Here is a 23037-nt window from a genome sequence, read left to right on the forward strand (position 1 = left end):
CCTCTGCAGACTATATAGCCACATCCCTGTAGCGCTATAGAAATGATAAGTAGATAGATAGATAGATCGATCCCTATCAGAGGCAGGGAAAATGACCCAGCTGTGATACTAACTTGGCAGGTACTCATCCCCCACTCAAGCCATTTCAGTATGGTTGAATGATTCACTCCTCCTGGCTGTTGCCCTTGATGGCTCTGTGGCATCAAAAGAAAACAACTCCCCAAATGTTCAGGAACCTTGATCCTTCAGAAATGGCTGGAACTCTGGTTCTTTCCCCCTCCCCCCACCCCCATTACTGACTTTAAAAGCCCAGTCTACTTACACACCCTCCACGAGGAATCTTGAGGAGCACCTTGCTGGACAACAGTCAAGCAGGAAATATCCTTAGATTAGATCTGGTATCATGGATTCCTGTCCCTCGAGTTCAATCAAAGGGAAAGTCTGTACTGACCCTGAGAATGTTTATCCAGGCATTTGCCAACACCATGACGCATGAACTGTGACCCACACCCTGGTGCTACACCAATTCAGACTGCAGCCATCTGCTAGAGGCAGAGAAAACCAACAAGCTCCAGGACTACACCAATGCTTACACCAGTGGTGATATTACTAAAGGTCAGTGTTTTCTGCCTCTATCTGCTGTTTGGGGGAACCACAACCCATTTGACTGGATTGGTCTAGAAAGAGGATAAGAAAAGGAGTATTCAAAACAAAAATTGTTGACATCTTGTAGATCTCTGCCTATAAACTGATGTTTTTTGGTATGTTATCATTACATCTGCAGGATAGTGAACTCTGTACAATGTGGACTGTCACAGTTATTATGAACACATCTTTGGCATAGCTTTTTTTTTATTTGCTTTCTAGTTTGCTTCTGGATTAAATCCCAACTCTGGGTACATCTTGCTCCTTCTTAGCTCCCCTTCAATAAATCACTTTTCAGGGAAAATTGATGGTTTAACCAATTAAATACAATAAACGAATAGGTGAATGTAAGTAGGAAATGCCAGGACCTTCCCTTCTGCCTTTGGCAAAGCCCGATTACTGATTACTTCCTTAGCTGGAACACCACTTTTTAAAATTTGCATGTGTAAAGGATACAGACAAGAAGACCTCCCCTGCTGGGGGCTGTATCATCACAGCAACTTATAACAACCTCACAATACACCCACATTTTGATGACTACAAAAAGTCATAAGAACAAAAAATAAATGTATAGTTATAGCAAGGAAGGGTAGGGAAACAAGAGACAGAAAAAGAAATTCCGGCTGACACATTAAATACAGTATTTTGTCCCTTCTATCAGCCCACACATGGGTAATATATTGCAATAAACACTATCAGAATGCTAATTAGGGTGTATACCACAAGAAAAAAACATGGCACAGAGAACTTGAAAATCTATCTTATTCATATTTGTGAACTGCAGAAATATATATATTTTTTCTTCTTTTTTTTTTTGTATTAGTTATTCAGTGGCATGTTAAGCCTAAACAGCAAATCACCAGCCTGACTTTCTGGTGCCAGCAATACCCCTCAGGAGCTTTAGAAATTTCAAAAATAAATACTAGGTAAAGCGTACTCATTTGTTATTCCTCTCAGCCTCCTCCTCATGGCAAAACTCAATTTTGCCACATCTAAAACCTAAAATGGACATCCCAGGACATAGCATGACCTGACACAAACACCACCAATTGCACAGAAAAGAAAGCAGTAATGCAGTCTGTGCCCACCCATTACAAAGGACAGCTGTGTCCTTACATTTCATGTATGTGTAAAATTAATCCTATTTACAGCAGCTTAAGACTTTGAGCATAAGCACGACATAAAATCAACAACCCATGCAATATATCATGGGCTGGCAGTCTCATTGTTTCTTTGATTCTGGATACAATCCAAATACTGTTTTGTAGCCAGTTGGCTAATGCACCAGAAAAAGCTGAATTGACCAGTTTGATAGCTGAATTTAGCTTTTATTTATTTATTGCCATGCAAATCCCTACTTTGCAGGAACTGCAAGTCGTATTTAATTGTTGGTAAATAGGGTCTTTGTGCAGTCACTCCCACTTGTACATGCGAGATTGTTAGTAGTGCAGTGTATTGATCAATAGTACTTTTTACCTAAATAAATGCCCCAAGTTTGTTTTCACTAGTTTCTATGATGGAGGGTCTCTGCTGGCTCCATGTCATTATACCCAGGATTCCTGGGAAGAACTGAAGCACAGCACATAAACTGTAGCTAGATGAATGAGACAGACAGCTGGAGGTAATTCAGAAAACTGTGGACTAAATGAGGCACAAAAGCAAAAACATTTAGAGCTGCTGTTAAAAAAAATTCCACAACAGAGTTTATGATAGATTAGCACAAGGCCCAACTATCGAGAGAGTGCTCACAAGTTTTTACATTTCTCACTGCATGAAATAAGTTTCCCCCCTTGAACTGTCAATACCAGCTTGGTCTAAATACTACAGGTATCCCAAAACTGAAAAGGTCAAGTATTAAGTCGTACCACACAATGCTAGAATAGGCAGACTTATGGGGAAACTAAATATAACTAAAATATGTTACACAATTTTAATATTGTTTTATCAGATATGAAGATAATCTGTTGTCTATAGTGAAATTAATTTCTCACACTGACAGCCATTAAGAATACCACTTTAGGTTTTCTTCTCCCTAGGTTGGCTGGCATTCATAAGTGCTGAGAAAAGGGTTATGAGGGAAGAGAAATCACAGTCACTGCTTACACAGAAACAGAGAAAACAAAGACAGATAAAGATCATATGGCCTATCCAATCTGCCCATCCATACCATCTACAACAAAAATTACTCACCTGTAGAAGACTGTCTCCAAGGACAGCAAGATGAATATTCACACTGAAGAAGGGTTGAGAAGCCTTTGAGGGCAGTGCACCATGCATGAGTGCATCTTCCCACTGTCTAGTACTATATCTTACAGAATACAACTCCAAGAGGAAGAAAGCGGGGCAGTGCAGATATTCATCCTATCTCCAAAGAACACCTGCTACAGGTGAGTAACTTTGCTTTCTTCAAGAACAAGCAGGATGAAAGATCCACACTAATGGGAATACCTAGCTGACTGAAATTTAAAAAAAAAGAAGGGGGGGGGGGGGGAGCTTACAACAAGCACGGCTTAACAAAGAACTAGGCACTGGCACTGAAAACTGAGGGTACCAGAGGCCATGACAGCCGTTTTCAGGAAGTTGCCACTAGGGACAGAAGCAAGGAGGAGATTCGCTCATGCCCCTGTTGCCCTTCGAACATCAGGGATCTCAGGTAAGCTTGGGGGGGGGGGGGGGGATCCTATCTTGACTGGGGGGTGGGGATGGGGGGGGTCTATGGACCTCATTGAGAGGGGTAGGAGGGGGATCAGAGGGAAATGCTCTTTTTTTATGCAGGTCCTGGCCAATATTGACCCAGGACCCACAGAACTGCCTTACGGGGACTTCAGCTTAGTATCGGCCAGGACCGGCATAAGCTCCACTAGATACAGCCCTCGATTTTCAGTGCCAGTGCCCGGACATGGCCAAGCACTGAATATATGGGGCTATGGCCCAGCACTGAATATATGGGGTTAATCTAGCCAGTAACGGTCAGCGTTTAAATAAAATAACCTGACCGCTGTTGGCTGAATATCGGCTGGATTTTGTCTCAAAGAGTTGGACAGTCAAAGTTTACCCAGACAGTGGTGAGCAAGCGGTAAAGGGGACTGCAAAAGGAAGATTGTTTACCTGGCTAGCTTCCAGTTACCTAGACAAAATTGGCATCAAATTGTTTTAATAGGTCATTCTACTGTACTTACCCACACCACTCTAAAAAGCATAGAAAAGGTACGTTACAGCCTTTCACTGAACTTGTATACAAATATTTTTGAAATACACTCCATTTCAACTTTCATAAAAATTTACTCAGATGTTCTGGAATCCCCAGAGGAATGCACTTCATAAGTTTTTACGAGTACGCTAAACAAGGACCATATTGTATTTATTGCAATGCTAAATATTGCTTACTTTTACTTCAAATGGCATAAATTATATACCTTACATCAATGCTTTCTGCAGACAATATCAGTACCCAACATACAGCGATACTCCTCACTGGAGTCTGTTTCAACTTTCCACTCTGCACAGGTTATCTCCATGTCCTTTCAGAAGCACAGTATAATCACTTTAGTGCTGTTTTGAGTTGAAACGCTGTTCCATACAACTCTATTTCTACATTCTTGCCATTAATGAGTCCTCAGCATTTATCCAAATTTTTAAAAATTCTATTACCATTTTAATGCCCATTCAATGTAGCCACTACCATTTTTGTGAAAAAAAAATACTTTCCGATATTACTTAGTCATGATTCCTAGCCCTACTACTTTCTTTCCTTTGGAAAACGTTTACGCATTAATACCTTTCAGTTGTAGTCTGTGTCTTACCTCTCCCTGCTTTTCCTGTCGTATATATTATACACATTTAGGTCCTGAAGGCTCACCTTATATGACTTCTGCTGCAAATTTAGAGCTATCCTGGTTGTCATTCTCTGGATCACTTCTCGCATATCTCCATCATTTCTGAGGTGCAGCCTCCAGAACTGAACACAGTATTCTAAGTGAGAACTTGCCAATGACCTGTACAGAGGCCTTATCACCTTTTTTTTTTTGGTCCTGCTTGTTAAGTCCTTTTCTATGCAGCCTAGCATCGAGCCACCATTTCATCACAATGTTTTGCTAGTTTGAGATCAGACATTAATTACTCCAAGGCCACTCTCCTGGTTGGTGTGCATCAGCCTCTACCCCCCTCCCTTCCTATCACATACATCTCCTTTGGATTTCTACACTCCTAATGTATTGAATCTTAACTGACAAACAGATCACGCCAGGTTTTTAGATGTCTTTCCTCACTCTTATACCCTCGGAACTGTCCAACTCGGTTGCAGATCTTCATGTCACCCACAAAAAGAAAAAAAAATTATCCCAGCCTATATGTCAGACCTGATAGACCTACCATCCAGGAATGCTAAAAAATCTTCTCGCACATTCCTTAATCTTCATTTCCCCAACTGTAAAGGTCTAAAGTACAAATTAATGCACGCTCCCTCCCCCTCCGTGCCGGGCCCCCTGCACTGACATGACAGCGCCTCTCACCTCTATGTGGAAGCGCTGCAGGCAGCAGCAGAGCGATCTGCTGCTGCCTGCAGCGCTTTTACACGGAGGTGAGAGGCGCTCTCATGTCAGTGCAGGGGGCCCGGCACGGAGGGGGAGGGAGCGGCGGCGAGGAGGGTAGCTGGACATGGGGGCAGGGCAGGGGGGAGAGAGGAGGGTTGCTGGACATGGAGAGAGAGCAGGGCAGAGAGGAGGGTTGCTGGACATGGGGGGAGGGCAGGTGAGAGACCAGGGTTTGGGGGAGGCCAAGGGAAAGAGGAGGGTTGCTGGATATGGGGGGAGGGCAGGGGAGAGAGCAGGGTTGCTGGACATGGATCGATGGAGGGGTGGAGTGGGCAGGGGAGAGAGGAGGGTTGCTGGACATGGGGGGAGGGCAGGGGAGAGAGGGGGTTGCTGGATATGGGGGTGGGCAGGGGAGAGAACAGGGTTACTGGACATGGGGGAGGGCAGGGGAGACAGCAGAGTTGGTGGACGGGGGGGGGGGGAGGCCAAGGGAAAGAGTAGGGTTGCTGGATATGGGGGGAGGGCAGGGGAGAGAGGATGGTTGGTGGACAGGGGGAGGCCAGGGGATACAGGAGGGCTGCTGGACATGGGGGGGAGGGCAGGGGAGAGAGCAGGGTTGCTGGACATGGATCAGAGCAGGGGAGGGCAGGGGAGAGAGGAGGTTTGCTGGACATGGAGGTGAGAATTACAAATCTCGCCCGTTTTAACAGGATTAACGGCTAGTATGTTTTATAAAAGGCACATGTTGCCTTTACAAAATATACCCCCAATAACATAATACTTCCTACAACTTAATATAAAGAAATAGATCTACATATTAATTTTTAGGAAGTTTTTCATTATTGGGGATATTTCTCTTATTTTTTTGAGTTTAGGTTTTGGCCTTTATGAAATAGGCTTCATGCAGGTATCCTGTTAAAATCAAGTCCATACATGTGCATTTTCTTGAAACTTTTGTAGGTACTAGAATCTTATTTTTGGTGGGGTACTTTCAAGGGGAAAAGTATGGCTATATCTTCCCTTTGAAAACTGGTGTAGCTTATCTGCATACTTGCTGCACAAGTTGAGCCACCTGTTACAAAAACAATTAAGGGTGATAAAAAGTCAAAATCTTAGGTTTATCTTAAGTTTTATGTTTCTTACATAAAAACTTAATAGCCATACTGGGTCAGACCAATGGTTCATCTAGACCAGTATCCTACTTCCAACAGTGGCCAATCCAGGTCACAAGTACCTTGCAGAAATCCAAATAGTAGCACCATTCCGAACTAGCAATCCCCATGTCTACTACAATAGCAGACTATGGACTTTTCTTCCAAGAACTTGTCCAAACCTTTTAAACCCAGATACACTAACCGCAGTTACTGCAATTGAGTTCCAGAGCATAACTATTTGTTGAGTGAAAAAATATTTCCATGTAACTTGAGTGTTCTCTAGTCTTTGTACTTTTTGAAAAAAAGAAAAGAGAATGATTCACTTTTACAAGTTCTAGCTAACTCAGGGTTTTGTAGACCTCAATCATATCTCCCCCTCAGCTGTCTCTTTTCCAAGCTGAAAAGCCCTAACCTCTTTAGCCTTTCTTCATATGAGAGAGGTTCCATTCCTTTTATCATTCTGGTAGCTCTTCTCTGAGCCTTTGCTAATTCCATTATATATCTTTTTTGAGGTATGGTGACCAGAATTGAATGCAATACTCAAAGTGAGGTCATACAGAGGCATTATAGTATTCTTGGTCTTAGTTACCCATCACTTTCCAAATAATTCTTAGCATCCTGTTTGCATTTTTGGCCACTGTTGAACACTGGGCAGAAGATTTCAGCGTATTGTCTACAATGATACCTAGATCTTTTTCTTGGATGCCGACTCCCAAGGTGGACCCTAGCATCAGGAAACTATGATTTGGATTATTCTTCCTAATATGCATCACTTTGCATTTCTCTATATTAAATTTCATCTGTCATTTGGATGCCCAGTCTTCTAGTTTCCAAAGGTCTTCCTGCAATTTATCACAGTCTGCATGTGTTTCAACAACTTTGAATAAATTTGCAGCTCTATGACACAAAACTAATCGCCTCACTTGTTCTGATTTCCAGATCATTTATAAATACATATAGCACAGGTCCCACTACAGATTGCTTTGGCACTCCACTACTCACTCTCCTCCAATGAGAAAAATGGCCATTTAACTCTACCCTCTTATTTTCTGTCCAATAACCAATTCCTAATCTACAGCAGAACATTGTCTCCAGACTAATTTTCTCAGGAGTCTCATGAGGAACTTTGTCAAACCTTTCTGAAAATCTAGATATAACTACATCAACCAGTTCACCTTTATCAATAGGTTCATTCATGCTTTCAAAGAAATGAAACAAATCCCTTGGCTGAATCCATGCTGACTGTCTCATTAAACCATGCTTATCTATGTGTTCTGAAATTTTATTCTTTATAATAGTTTCCACTATTTTGCCTGGCACTGAAGTCAGGCTTACCGGTCTGTAATTTCCTAAATCACCCCTGGAACCGTTTTTAAAAATCAGCGGCACACTGGCCACCCTCCAATCTTCAAGTGCTATGGATGATTTTAACGACAGATTACAGATCAGTAATGTATTTATTATTTATTTATTTATTTATTGCACTTGTATCCCACATTTTCCCCACCTATTTGCAGGCTCAAAGACCTGATATGGCATCGCCATACCAGGGTAAAGAATACAATTGGTGTTACAAAGAAATCAAGGAAAACAAGAGGAATTGGTCGGGTAGTTATATAAAGATATAATCTGGTAAAGGTGGATAAATGTTGTGCATTAGTTAGTTACGGGTTTTCATGGTAGGCCTTGTTAAAGAGAGAGGTTTTTAGAGATTTGCGGAAGTTACTTAATTCATTGATCGTTTTCAGTTGATTTGGAAGTGCATTCCATAGCTGCGTGCTCAAATAGGAAAAGGTGGTCGAGTGTGTTAGTTTGTATTTTAATCCTTTGCAGCTGGGGAAGTGTAGGTTAAGAAAGGTTCGGGAAGATCTTTTAGCATTTCTGGATGGTAGGTCCACAAGGTCTAGCATGTAAGTTGAGTTCTTTAGGTACCCTAGGGTGCATGCCTAAAGAATACTTTACTACTCTTTAATTTGTTGGTTTGGCTCAGTACATTTTCCAGGATTACCAAGATTTCTTTCAGTTCCTCCGCATCATTACCCTTGAAAACTATTTCTGGTACATGAAGATCTCTGGTATGTGTAGATCTCTTACATCTTCTTTCATAAAGAGTGAAGCAAAAAATTCATTCATGGGCAAATGATGGAAAGCCCTGAACTGTTCCAAACAGTGCTCTAAAAATAGCGATGGAACAGTGCGGAGTTTTACCACCCCTATGATCAGAGATAATAGCATGCAAATTTATGTGCACTATTAGCTTTGATCATAATGGTACTTCTCTGATCATAGGGTTATTTCTGTGGGAGGATTGTGCCTGGGCATGCACCCAAGGCACAATCCTCCGGCAGAAGTTGTTTGACAGGTCCGGGTTCTCCAGGCTCCCCACCTCCAAAGCACAAAAACCCTGATGGTCCAGTGGGACCACTAGCTTCCCCCTCCCAACCTTTTCAGTGGGTCTCCCTCATTCCTCCCTCCTAGCAAACCCTAACACCAGCTCCTAGCTGGTGTAAGGTTGCAGCGGCAGCAGTGTCCTTGTTTGGCGCACTGCCCGCTAATCATGAAAGATGAATGCAGGAGATCCTTGTTCGCATGCCTTTGTCAGAGCCAGCAAGCGCGTTATTACATGCGCTTAACGGTTCTGATCAGGCGGGCGCAAACACAGGCGCTATTGGCCTCTAGCACCTGTGTTTGCTTCTGATCATCGGCCCATCAGTCTCTCCGCTATGGTCTTGTCCTCCAGGACTGCTCCTTCATGAGCAAACCGTCCCACGAATTCTCTTACAGGCTTTCTGCTTCTGTTGTACCTGGAAAAAGTTGTTACTGTGAGTTTTTGCCTTTGCGGCAAGTTTCTCTTCATATTCTCTTTTAGTCTTCTTTATCAATGCTTTGCATCCAACTTGCCCTTGCTTATGTTGCTTTTTATTTTCTTCATTCAGGTCCTTTTTCCATTCTTTGAAGGATGTTCTTTTGGCTCCAATACTCTCTTTCACTTCACCTTTTAACCATGCTGGATGTCATTTGCTCTTCTTTCCACCTTTATAAATATGTGGAATGTATCTGGTCTGAGCTTCCAAGATTGTATTTTTAAAACAACGTCCATGCCTAATTTAAAGTCCTAACCTTTGCTGCTGATCCTTTTAGCTTCATTTTAACCTTTCATTGTTCAATACATATATGATCAATTTAAATCTTTTTTTTTACTACTACATACTGACCCACCTGTTTCTTTGATGAAGTATTCACAGAAATTGTGTGTACTTTCATCCATGGGAAAACAAGCATTACCAGGGCAGGGTTAGGCTACAGGAGACTAATACTTTCTCTTTGCCAAACTATACATATCTGTAGAAAAAAACAAAACAAACCTAGGGCTTTTTTTTTTTTTTTTTACAAAGCTGAACTAGTGATTCCCGTGCGACAAATGAGAGGAAGGCCAGAGGAATTGAATGGGCCCTTTCATTTGCTGCACTGAGAACTGGTAGCATGGCTTTGTAAAAGAGGCCCCCTAAGTAATTCTCAAATGGAAAATAAGCGCATACTTTGCCTTTGAGAACTGGTATATAGTCAAGTAAAAGTATGATGCAACTAGGTCTAAGTTTACAAGTATCAAATATGATGTGTAGTAACACCATTCCACATTAATAGCCTATGCAAACAAATATTAAGAGACCAATTTTTAGTTTCCTCATGGTAGACATAGGCCCGCCTATACCTGAATGCCCATTTTCAAAGGGATGCTCCCTGGTCTGCACTGAGCAGGTATGCAGTTTGAAGGCTTTACCCAGAATAACCTGAAATGCTTTCTACCCAGCCTACTTCATCTGCATTTTAAGTGACAGCAAAATCTTACTCAGAGAGGATTAAAATATTACTAGCAAAATCTGTACATTCGGAAATAAGAAAATTATCAATAAAAATGTCATAAAAGACAGTTGTCCAAAGGAAAAGAAAAAAAAAAAAATATTTAAGGTCTTACCTTAATACTGTTTAATCCTGATGGTCCCAGAAGTACCCCACAAATGATATAACCAAACATTGTAGGCAGTCCTATCATCGTGCACAGCCAGCCACATGGCAAGGATAACATTCCTATCATCACAATGTCCTTAAAATAAAAATGAAAATTCTGAACAAAGAAAAATGCATTTGTTTACATGCCCTTTGTGTGTAATACAGAACTGCACAGTACTTAGTATTTTCAAGAAAGACTTGAATTTCCTCAGACATAATATGTCTTTGGCCTATATGCTGAAATAGATCGTCTTCTTTAGGGACACTGCCAGTGCTGGTCTGTTATCCAATGACACACGCAGAACTGAGGGAACTTGTCATGCTGCTGTCAAGCAACTTACAGTTTACTTATAAATTCTAAAGAAAAAAATGCTTATGATATACAGTGCAACTTTTAAAACAAATACATGACATGTGGCAAACTTCACCTTGAAAATCAAAACAAAAACATTAAAATTAAGTTTCTCCACTATAACTACCTTAAGCCACTTTTGGAAAAATGTCACAAACTGCTTCACTCACACACATGAGCTCACTGGTTCATATTGACTGTTAAATCTAAATTAGATCCCTACGTGCATCAATTAGATGTAAGTGAAGGAGATGTGATGTATGGCTCCATTCTAATAATGGCTTCTCCCCAAAATATAAGGGAATTATAAGGAAACAGAAGTAGGAATTTAAAAAAAGAAATTAAAATTATATTTTAACAGTATTATTGCATATGGCACAGACTTCAAAAACTGTGTGGACAATGACACAGAGTTTTCATGGAAAAAAAAAAGAAATTCAAGTTTTATTCTGTACCAGGATGAAAACAGGTATCACTCTCTCCTTAGGCATGTTCAACAGTTTGTTCCTTTATAAGATGTCAGCACATATTTTTAATAACCAGTATGGCAATCTACCTTTATAAAGTGGTGATCAGCACGAGGAATGGTTGAATCTCTGGGTTTTGTAAGTATATACTGGTTGTTTTGAGAATCGATAAGCATGCTAAGACCCAAATCATCTTCTGTCTCTCGTTTTGAAGTATTTCTCTTGCTGTTCGGCTCATCCTCTTCCACTCTCAGAACTGCTTCAACATTGACACCTTTGCCCTATGAACAAGACCAGAAAGACAAACATCCCAATGGTGAGCAATATTAGAGATGTCATATCTGGTTTACAGCTACAAAATAAAAATATTAAAAGGGAATACAAGGACACAGAAGTAAGTCCGTTTTATTTAGGGATCCTTTTATTAAGCTGCGTTAGGTGTTGGGAAGTGACGTCATGCTCTGCAATGGCGGACTAAAAAACAGAAGCTCCCGAAACCCAGTCGCACTAAGAGCACATTAGGAGAGCAATCTGTGCCTGTGGCTTATTTAAGATAGTGCCAGTGAAGCGAGAGACGAACGCGACCCCAACAATGTCAACTCCAGGTCCAAAAACAACAGATTTGACCGCTTTCTCCTATCGTCAACGGGAGTCGGCGAAAAACACACAGGCCAGAGAAAAGGACGCTGGTGAGGATGCCATGCGGCCACGAATGCCAGTGAATCCTGAGGACCATGGAGAAAAGGGGGAAAGTGAGATGCCACCAGACAAGTGGGAGCAACTCCAAATTTGGTTCCAAGATATTAAATCGGAAATCAAGGAGATGCGTCGCGACTTCGCACAACTAGGGGCGGATCTCTGTGGAGAGATCTCAGAATTGGGCAACAGAGTCAGCAAAGCCGAAGCAGGACTAGAAGAGCAAGCAGACTCCCTTAATGTGATGGAGAACCGTCTATCTGAGCAACAAACTGAGCTAAGATTCCTTACCGACAAGGTGGAAGACCTCGAGAACAGGAGTCGGCGCTCTAACATAAGGATTCGAGGCCTACCTGAGTTGCCGGAATTCACTAACTGCGAACTGGTAGTACAAAAATTAGCTGCCCATCTACTATCTACAACAGAGCACACAATCGCACCCAATACCATCAGGCTAGAGCGAGCACACAGGGCTGTAGGTCAGCGAAGGGCCAATGTACCCAAAGACCAAAGACATAGTGGCGTGCTTCTCCGAATTTAAACTTAAAGAAGAAATCATGCATAAGGCGAGAATGAGAAGCCCGATAACCTGGGAAACGTTTCCCATAGAGATCTTTCAAGACTTATCAGCCACAACCCTGAAGCGAAGAGGTGCACTGCGACCATTGACTGAGCGACTTCGAGCAGAAGGTGTCAAATATAAATGGCAATATCCATTTGCCCTGGTCTTTTCTCAGGCGGGAAAACAGCGTCGAGTGGTGTCATTAGAAGATGCCCAGGATTATCTGAGGCAAGATACAACAAGCGATTCAACACTGGCGCAAGCACCGGCTGAGCCCCCTCAGAGATCTAAGTCAAAATGGCAGTGGGTATCCCAAGGACGAGGACGCCTGAGACGGCAGACGTCGGGGCTCACGGCTACAGCAAATAAGAATTCGTGAGCAATCACTACTTGCTGGATTACAAGCTATATATTTTTGCCGCAGGCTCTCATAAAGGAAGAAAGTTCGATGGTGGCCATGCTGGCAGCAAAGCGAGGAACAGACTTATTTAGAAGACTGAGGCTGGAATCGGGAAGCTAAGTCACTTCTCTAAAAGTCATGTCCCAGTCGGGGACAGGGACATGTCACATGTGGTTTGTGGGGAAGGGGGGAGGGGGCAAAGGGAGGGAGGGAGGGAGGGAGGGAGGAGGGAGGGTCTAAGGTGGTGGCTATATAACTTGAATTATGGGAATGAATGGTGGATAAGGTGTTTAAATGTGTAACCTTAAATGTGAGGGGCCTCAACTCCCCCATGAAGCGTAAATTAGCCTTCAAAGAAATGCTGCGCTTTCAGGCAGACATGGTTCTATTACAAGAGACACATCTCAAAAAAAGTCATGAAAAGTTAGTTTGTCACAAACGTTATCCCACGATATTGTTTTCCTCTTGTAGTGGGAATTCCAAAAAGAGGGGGGTCCTAATACCGTTCTCAGGCATGCACCCATGGCAGATCCTCAAAACTGTTCCTGATAAAGAGGGCAGATTCCTTCTGGTAGTGGCCTCCCTGTATAATATTCAGTATACTATTCTTAAAGTCTATGCCCCCAATTAAGGACAAGGCCCATTCCTTGAGCGTTTAGAGCGATTAATTCAAGATCATCAGCAGGGGCAATTATTAATAGGGGGTGACCTGAATCTCACTATTCACCCTCCCCTGGATAACTCCACAGGTCAGGCAGCATATGCTAAAGTTGATAGGAAATTATTCAAAGGTTTTATGGCCCGATGGGGATTGATAGACCTCTGGAGGTCACACCATGGCTCCGAAAGAGATTATACATACTACTCCTCCCAATACAAGTCCTACTCAAGAATAGATACCTGGTTGGGGGAGGTGACAGTAGTTAACAAAGTTCAGGAGATAGATATTGAATCCCGCACGTGGTCCGGCCATTCCCCAGTGACCATGGTACTGCGATTAGGAGTTAAACGAGTGGGCACACAATACTGGCGGCTGGATCAGACACTCCTACATGAGGTAAAGAATATCCCAACAATAGAACAATATATTTTAGAATACATTGAATTTAATGATAAAGAGGAGATACACCCAGCCAGCATATGGGAGGGGCTTAAAGTAGTGATCCGAGGGAAATTGATTGCACTGAAGGCACATATAACTAAAACTCGCGCAGAGCAGGAGAATCACATCAGAACTGAACTCCTCAACTTACAGCGCAAACATAAAGAAGATCCTAATGCGATGGATGAACTAGAAAAGATGCATCAGTTGAGATTAAAACTTAATGAACTCCAACTTGCAGACATAGCGGCCCAACTACAATGTGCACAGCAAGAACATTTTGAATTGGGGACAAGGCGAGTAGGCTGTTGGCCTGTAAACTTAAAAAGTTGGTTCAACGCAATTATATTGGGGGCATTCAAACCCCAACTGGGGAACATGTCACACAAATAGAAGAGGTACAGGAGGCTTTCTTAAATTATGATACTACACTGTATGAGCCGGAACACTCAGCTGAGGACGCTGCAATCGAGCAATATCTGGGACAGATTGATGTCCCCCAGTTGCAAGAGGGGGAGTCAGAGTCTCTCTCATCTCCTATAACACTAGAGGACATCAGATGGGCGATAGGGGACATGGCAAATGGCAAAGCTCCTGGCCCAGATGGGTTTACTGTAAGATTCTATAAGCTATTCACTAAACATCTGGCGCCACTATTGTTGAAATTATTTTACTCCTTAGAAGATGCGCACGAGCTGCCTTATTCATGGAGACTGGCTGCGATTACCCTGCTACTAAAACCAGGGAAAGATCCTCAGCTTTGTGGTTCCTATAGGCCAATCTCTCTACTTAATGTAGATTATAAGATATTTACAAAAAATTTGGCTCGCAGATTGCAAAAAAAGTTGCCTGGTGTGATACATGGGGATCAGGCGGGATTTATAACAGGTCGCCAGACATTCGATAATATTCGTTGCTTATTACACATTATACAACAGGTGGAGGATGAATCGACACCCGCAGTATTGCTTTCGATAGATGCAGAGAAGGCATTTGATCGTGTGGATTGGACCTTCATGTTCGCAGTGTTCAGGCGAGTAGGGATAAAAGGAGATATCTCGATTGGCTGCGATTACTATACCAGGCCCCATTAGCTACAATAAAAATTAATGGGTCATACACGAGAACGTTTGATCTGAGGCGGGGCACCAGACAGGGATGTGCACTATCCCCTCTCCTGTTTGCTCTGTCTTTGGAGCCGCTGGCCTGTAAAATTAGAAAGGATACAGCAGTAAAGGGGATAGTGAGGGAACATAAAATCATGTTATTTGCAGATGACATATTACTCACTCTTACCCAGCCGGAGAAGTCAGTGAATTGGATAATAGAACATTTGACGCAATATGGGCAGCTATCAGGTTTCAAGCCCAACCTGACAAAAATCAGTTTTCTTAAATCTAACAGTACCCCCTAGCGACCTACCAAACCTTCAGGCAGCATTTCCATTTGTGTGGGCCAAGAGCTCGATCAGATATTTGGGAGTACAGATAACGCCAAGAATAGAGAATCTATTTCATACTAATTACCCCCAAAAAATGGACAAACTTTTTAGGGAACTCGATAGATGGGAAAGGCTTAATATCTCATGGAAGGGACGTATTTCCGCGGTTAAGATGATGATACTCCCCAAGCTACTATATCTTTTTATGGCACTTCCTGTCCCAATCCCTAACACTTTCTTCGTTAAACTTAGGTGAAAGGTTTTTACATATATTTGGAAGAAACGCCCTCCGCGAGTTAAACGAACTATGATGTATCAACCCCATGAGAAGGCAGGTATGGGAGTCCCCAACTTTTACTTGTATTATCAAGCAGCACAGTTAAGAATTCTAGCAAATTGGTTTCATTGGGAACGGGCATGGTTGGGTCGGAGAGAAATAGAGGACATCCTATGGATCCCAGGGGAGGAGTTGACGCCAATAATTAGGAGGGTTCCATTGGGAGTGAAATATATTTTATCGACCTGGTATCAGATTAGGAGGAGGATGTTCCCAGAGCGAAAATATTATAGGCAAACAGCAATTAGGTGGGCGAGAGGATTTCCTTCGGGTAAATCTGAAAAGGCCTTTCAAATTTGGGCACAAGCGGGACTACGCACTTTAGGTCAATTACGGGGTGAGGGGGAAGTGGTGGGTTTTGCGGAGCTCCAAGCAGAGTATGGGTTGGTAGAGAGAGACTTGGTATACTATTGTGGTCTTCGTAATTTTATTAAGAGACGAGCGCAAGACGAATTGGAGCTGGATGAAACAGCATTGGAAATAGCGATGTGCAAAGGGGGAGGTAAGGGTAGTATAACGCGTATATACTTAGCTCTGTTGGGGCGTACTGATCCTCAGGTGTTATACCAGGCGAGATGGGAAAGGGCATTGCAGCGCACGTACCCCCAGACAGTGTGGAAACGAAATTATAAATACCTACTCAAACCATCACTAGCACAATCTGCGAGCGAAAATGGATTTAAAATGTTATATTGGTGGTACTACACTCCCGTCAGGCTGCAAAAAATGTATCCAGGGATATCGGGGCAATGCTGGCGGGTGTGTGGCCAAGAGGGCACGTTTCTACATATTTGGTGGGAATGTGAAAAAGTAAAAGTATACTGGGCAAAAGTAATAGAAGAGGTTAATAAAGTGACTCAAAAGACCTATACTTGTGAAGCGGAATGCTGCCTCCTCCACTTCAAGCCTCCAAGAATACTTAGCTGGCAACACAGGCTGGCCATTCAATATTTTGTAGCAGCAAAGCTGGTTTTGGCCCGGGCTTGGAAACAAATGGAACTACCAGAGTTCAGTATGGTGCTACGAAAGGTGGACTATCTATATCAAATGTCGAAGCTCACGGCCATACGGAGAGGTTCCTTGATGGCTTTCACGAAAATCTGGACACTTTATGAACAGTCAAAGGATTTGGACTAGTCATCACAGGGGTGGGGGGGGGGGGAGAGGGGAGGAGGGAAGGGAAGGAAGCATAAAGAGATGATTATTTGTATTAGAAGTTTGCAACAGTTCAAATGTTGAAATATTCTGTTTTCTCTTCAATAAAATTTATTTAAAAAAAAAAAAAAAAAAAGCTGCGTTTGGTGTTAACATGCACCTAACGTAGAAAAAATGTCCTTATGTGGAACGTGCAAAAGTGTTCTGCCTTCTGCACGCACTAATTGCATGATGATTATTTTGTTTTGGGGTTTTTTTGGTGGGGCATGTCAGGGGCAGAGCGTGAGTGTGGATGCACTAATCAGCTAGTATGTGCACATTACTGCTGTGCTAACTGGTAAGGGCTCCTTCCTTATGGATACACGAAACACCACCTAAAATAGGAGGTGGTAAGTGCTCCTACGGTAATTTTTTTTAATGTCCTCAGGCTAATACTAAATATTTTTTCACTCAAAGAATAGTTGAGCGCTGGAATTCTTTGCCAGAGGATGTAGTAACAGTGGTTAGTGTATTTGGGTTTAAAAAAGATTTGGACAAGTTTCTAGAGGAAAAGTCCATAATCTGTTATTGAGATGGACATGGGGGAAGCCACTGCTTGCCCTGGGATTGGTAGCATGGAATGTTGCTACTAATTGGGTTTCTTCCAGACACTTGTGACCTGGATTGGCCACTGTTGGAAGCAGGATACTGGACTAGGACCACTGGTCTGACCTAATATAATTCTTATGTTCTTATTAATTAAACAATTTGGAAAAAGATATGGCTGTATATCAATTAAAATTTTCCAAACGTAAAGAGCTGAAATAAATTTAGCATATACATATATTTTTTCTAACATTTTTTTTAATTGTTCCTAAATGTTCAAACAACATTGATTCCAGTTTCCTTAAAAAAACAAAACAAAACAAAGCACACACAATTGCTTCAGGCATGTGAAAAGCAATTCTGTAAGTTTGCGCATAGAAATGTATGTCAATTAAGTGCCAAAAAGTGGCTTTTATGAATATATTTTTTGGATTTAGCTGGCATTTTTCTCAGTAATAGCTGTTGGTAAGCTACACTCAAGTACACCAGGAGGCATATTTTCAAAGCACTTAGATTTACACAGAAGTTCTGAGAAGTGGTAAGTGAACATTACTTTGCCTTGAGCTTTGGGAACAAGGTTGGGGTTTAAAGGAGGAATTGTAGGTCAGCGATAGGCAGAATAAAAATATAAAAAAGCAAATTATCAACTAATCTCCATACTCTTTTCCCCCTGGTTTTAAAACTTGAACTTTGTACTACAGCATTAACAGATAGCCTCTAGCAGGCACTGCAGGACCTAGTTTAGACTTAGGAGGGGAAAAAAAAGGAGAGAGAGAAAAGCAAGCATTATTAACTAGTTTGCATAGTGTACAACCCTTTTCCCACAGTTTTAAACCAAAACTTTCTCTAGAAGTAAACATTTTTCCATAGTTTTAAACAAACGTTTTCTAGAAGTAGAACAGACAAAGAACTTTAAAAGGATAGTAGGGAGGCTCAAATCTTGTTCAAAAAGACAGTTATTTTCTGTTCTTTGGTTGCTGGAGAGGTAGCACTGCTACTGACCTGAATTAGGTGTTAATTAAGTTGTGCGGAAGTAGAATATTTGCAGATGTTATTAAGGGCAAGCTGATTACTGAGTTAGCTTGAAAGGGTCTGTTTGAAGCAGTTCCCTTAGGTTCAAAACTATATAAAGAGGAAAGGTCTCACAACTTTCTTTTTGAGAAGTTCTGAGAGAAGAGGACATTTCTCTGGAAAGTGAACATTATTTTGCCTTGTGTTTTGGGAACTTAAATGTTGGGGTTTAGAGGAGGCATTGTAGGTTAGTGATAGGCAGAATAAAAATATAAAAAAGCAAACTTTGTCAACTAATTGCCATAATCTTTTCCCCCTAGTTTTAAAACTTTGACTTTGTAACACAGCATGGTACCAGATGGCAGGCACTGCAGGACCTAGTTTAGTCTCCAAGAACTTCTGCCCAGGAGGGAAGGGTTAGGACAGCTGCTGTAGTTGGTGACTCGATCATTAGGCATATAGATAGTTGGGTGGCTGGTGGACGTGAGAATCGCCTGGTGTGAAGGTGGCCAACCTCATGCGTCACCTAGACAGGATCTTAGATAGTGCTGGGGAGGAGCCGGCTGTCTTGGTACATGTGGGTACCAATGACATAGGTAAATGTGGGGAGGGAGGTTCTGGAAGCCAAATTTAGGCTCTTAGGTACAAAAGCTGAAGTCCAGATCCTCCAGGGTCGCATTTTCAGAGATGCTCCCCATTCCACGCGCAGGACCCAAAAGGCAAACAGAGCTCTGAAGTCCCAATGCGTGGTTCAGACAATGGTGCAGGGATGAGGGATTTAGATTTGTTAGGAACTGGGTGACATTCCGGGAAAGGGGAAGACTGTTCTGAAAGGATGGGCTCCACCTTAACCGAGATGGAACCAGGCTGCTGGCACTAACTTTTTAAAAGAAGATAGAGAAGCAGTGGCGTAGCCAGACCTGACATTTTGGGTGGGCCCAGAGCTAATATGGGTGGGCACTATAGATAGATAGATAGATAGATAAATATATAGATATAGATAGAGAGACATGAGTAGTGCCCACTAGTAGAAGTCCACTACCAGACCACAGCCATCATTTTGATAACAAAAGAGTAATCAAAATGCTGGCAGGTCATGGTGGTGGGCTTCTAGGTGGGGGTGGGCTCTTCACTGCAGGGCAAAAAAAAAACGTATATTTTAATCATTAAATATATACATTTTTTGCCTTAGGCAGTGAAGTGCTTACCCCACCCAGAAATTCCACAACAATAAATTTTAATAGTGCCCACCAGGCCCCAGCTAGCTTAATTTTAAAAACAAATTACATGATGATGTTAAAAATAAGATGTAAAAAAACCCAAAAAGCATTTACAATTTTATTACCTGCTGCTAGGCTAGGCTGGGCTGGGCTGGCAGCTGCTGCTTGGAGTAAAGTTACCTGGGGCCGAGACAGGAACTCGAGTCGATTTTCAAGGATCTCAAATTCTCAATTTGAACTTCGAAGACCAGATCTTTCTGTTTCTTTCCCAATTCAATTTCCCACGTTTCCAGGCCAGGGAGGGAAGGGCCAGGCTGAACCCTGCGTGTGTGCATGTGTGGCCATGTGCAGCTTAGCCTGCCCTCCCTCAGATCCCACATCATGAGCAATCGGACGACGGAGCCGAGTGGAGCGAGAACGAGGCACGCCGCTGCGCACAGCCACGTCCGGGTCATACCGCTACCGCCCACTAGGATGGATGCGAATGCGAACAACCACCACGACGCACTGCAAGTGCATTCAGCGCCGAGCCGACTGCCACTCTGCCTCTCTCCGAAGCCGGAAGGTAGGTGGGCTTGGGCTGATGTCGTCTGAAGAGCCTGCCCTGAGCGCGGGTGCCCGTGACGTATGCTAGGGCAGCTAGGCTGCTGCATGCAGTGTGTGTGTGCGCTTGGGTGGTGGGCGGGCCTGAGCTGAACTCGAAGCCTGGAGAGATCAGCTGCCACTGCCAGAGCCTTGCGGGTCGGGTGCTGTCTCTGCCGTCACGCTAGGCAGCTAGGCTGCTGCTGCTGCAGCAGTTGTGTGCGTGCTGGGTGGGTGGGCCTGGGCCCATCCAGGCCCACCCGTAGCTACGCCCCTGTAGAGAAGCTTTTAAACTAGAATGGGGAGGAAAGCCAACAGTTGCCCAGGATCACATGGTTTGGTGTGGAGTATCCTTGAAGGATACTATGAAAACAAGATATGAAGGGAATCCCAGTAGAGAGGGTTCAACAATGCTGAAAGTAAGCCAGATATGCTTAATGAGAGAGCAGATAAAGGATGCATATTATCCCCTTTAACTTTAAGCAGCTTGTAGGTAAAAGGAAAAAAATACAATTTGAAGTGCTTGCATAAAAATACTAGAAGCCTAAAAAATAAGATGAGAGAGTTAGAATATATAGCACTAAATGATGAGATAGATGTAATAGGCATCTCAGAGACTTGGTGGAAAGAGGACAATCAATGGGACACTGTGTTAACAGGGTACAAATTGTATCGCAATGATAGAGGATCAAATTGGAAGGGAGGTTGAACTATACGTTAAAGAGGGAACTGAGTCAAATAAAATAAACATGCCATATGACACAGAGAGCAGCATGGGATCATTATAGATAGAAATTCCATGTGTGAAGGGAAGGAATATTCTTGTACGGCTGTACTACCGCCCGTTTGAAAGAACAAAAAGACGGATGAAGAAATGTTTACAGAGATCAGGAAAGCTGTCAAATTGGGCAATGCTAAAATAATGGGTGATTTCAATTCCCCAATATTGACTGGATAAATGTTACATCAGGGAGCACCAGGGAGATAAAATTTCTACATGTAATAAACAACTGCTTCTTGGAGCAGCTGGTTCAGGAACAGACAAGAGGGAGAGCCATTTTGGATCTGGTGGCACTATGCCCTGCACACCACCAAGGGCAGTGTTGAATCCCCTGGGAAATAGTGATCATAACATGATCAAGCTTGAGCTACTATCTGGGATGAACCTGCAAAGGAAATCTACTGTAGCGGCATTTAATTTTCGAAAGGGTGACTATAATAAAATGAGGAAAATGGTTAAAAAGAAACTAAAAAGATCTGCTGCAAAGGTTAGGACACTAAATCAAGCGTGGGCGTGATTAAAAAATACCATCTTGGAAGCCCAATCCAGATGCATTCCGCGTTTTCTCTTCTTTTCACCTTTGCAAATACATCAGCCAGCGTGGTTAAAAGGTGAAGAAAAACAGACCATTACAGCCAAGACTGTCCTTCAAAGAATGGAAAAAGAACCCAAATGAAGAAAATAAGAAGCAACACAAGCACTGGCAAGTCAGATGCAACGTAATAAAGAAGGCTAAAAGGGAATATGAAGAGAAACTTGCCACAGAGGCTAAAACTCACAGTAACAACTTTTTCAGGTACATCAGAAGCAGAAAGCCTGCGAGGGAATCCGTGGGACTGTTACATCATGAAGTAGCAAAAGGAGTGCTCAGGGAGAACATGGCCATAGCGGAGAAACTGAATGAATTCTTTGCTTCTGCCTTTACGGAAGAAGGTGTAAAAGATCTGCCTGTACCGGAAATTATTTTCAAGGGTGATGATGCAGAGGAACTGAAACAAATCTCGGTGAGCCTGGAAGATATACTGAGCCAAATTGACAAATTAAATAGTAGTAAGTCACCTGGATCGGATGGCATACATCTAAGGATACTCAAAGAACTCAAGCATGAAATTGCTGATCTGCTGTTAGGTAATATGTAACCTGTTGTTAAAATCGTCCATAGTACCTGAAGATTGGAGGGTGACCAATGTAACGTTGATTTTTAAAAAGGGTTCTAGGAGTGATCCGGGAAATTATAGACCAGTAAGCCTAGCAAAATAGTGGAAGCTATTATAAAGACTAAAATTACAGAACATGTAGACATGATTTGATGGGACAGAGTCAGCATGGGTTCAGCCAAGGGAAGTCTTGCCTCAACAATTTGCTTCACTTCTTTGACGGCATGAATAAACATGTGGAAAAAGGTGAGCCAGTTGATGTAGTGTATCTAGATTTTAAGAAAGCTTTTGATAAAGTTCCTAATGAGAGACTCTTGAGAAAATTAAGAGTCATGGGATAGGAGGCAAGGTTCTGGTGTGGATTAGGAATTGGTGATTGGATGGAAAACAGAGGGTAAGGGTTAAATAGTCATTTCTCTCAGTGGAGGAGGGTGAACAGTGGAGTGCCGCAGAGATCTGTACTGGGACCGGTACTATTTAACATATTTATAAATGATATGGAAATCGAAACGACGAGCGAGGTGACCAAATTTGCAGATGATACAAAACTATTCAGCTGTTAAAATTAAAACATGTGCAGACTGTGAAATATTGCAGGAAGACCTTAGGAAACTGGAAGACTGGGCATCCAAATGGCAGATGAAATTTACTCTGGTCAAATGCAAGGTGATGCACATTGGAAAGAATAATCCGAATCACAGTTACGTGATGCTAGGGTCTGCCTTGGGGGTCAGCACTCAAGAAAAAGATCTGGGTGTCGTAGATAATACACTAAAATCTTCTGCTCGGTATGCAGCGAAGGCCAAAACAGGAAACATGATGCTAAGAATTATTAGAAAAGGGATGG

General features: G+C 42.5%; 1 protein-coding gene across 5 annotated transcripts in view; it reads right to left on the reverse strand.

Annotated features, from left to right (window-relative positions):
- The window catches only part of TMCO3 (transmembrane and coiled-coil domains 3), a 159769-nt gene that overhangs the window by 71187 nt on the left and 65545 nt on the right, over window positions 1–23037 (reverse strand). For all 5 annotated transcript variants that reach the window (XM_030201498.1, XM_030201499.1, XM_030201502.1 and 2 more), the window contains 2 exons: window positions 11251–11442; window positions 10308–10436 (listed from right to left, as the gene is read on the reverse strand). In XM_030201498.1, the coding sequence (XP_030057358.1) occupies window positions 10308–10436; window positions 11251–11442 (321 nt within the window). The remainder of the gene's footprint in view (window positions 1–10307; window positions 10437–11250; window positions 11443–23037) is intronic.

This window comes from Microcaecilia unicolor, chromosome 4 (genome assembly GCF_901765095.1).
Source record: "Microcaecilia unicolor chromosome 4, aMicUni1.1, whole genome shotgun sequence".
Classification (NCBI taxonomy): Eukaryota; Metazoa; Chordata; class Amphibia; order Gymnophiona; family Siphonopidae; genus Microcaecilia; species Microcaecilia unicolor.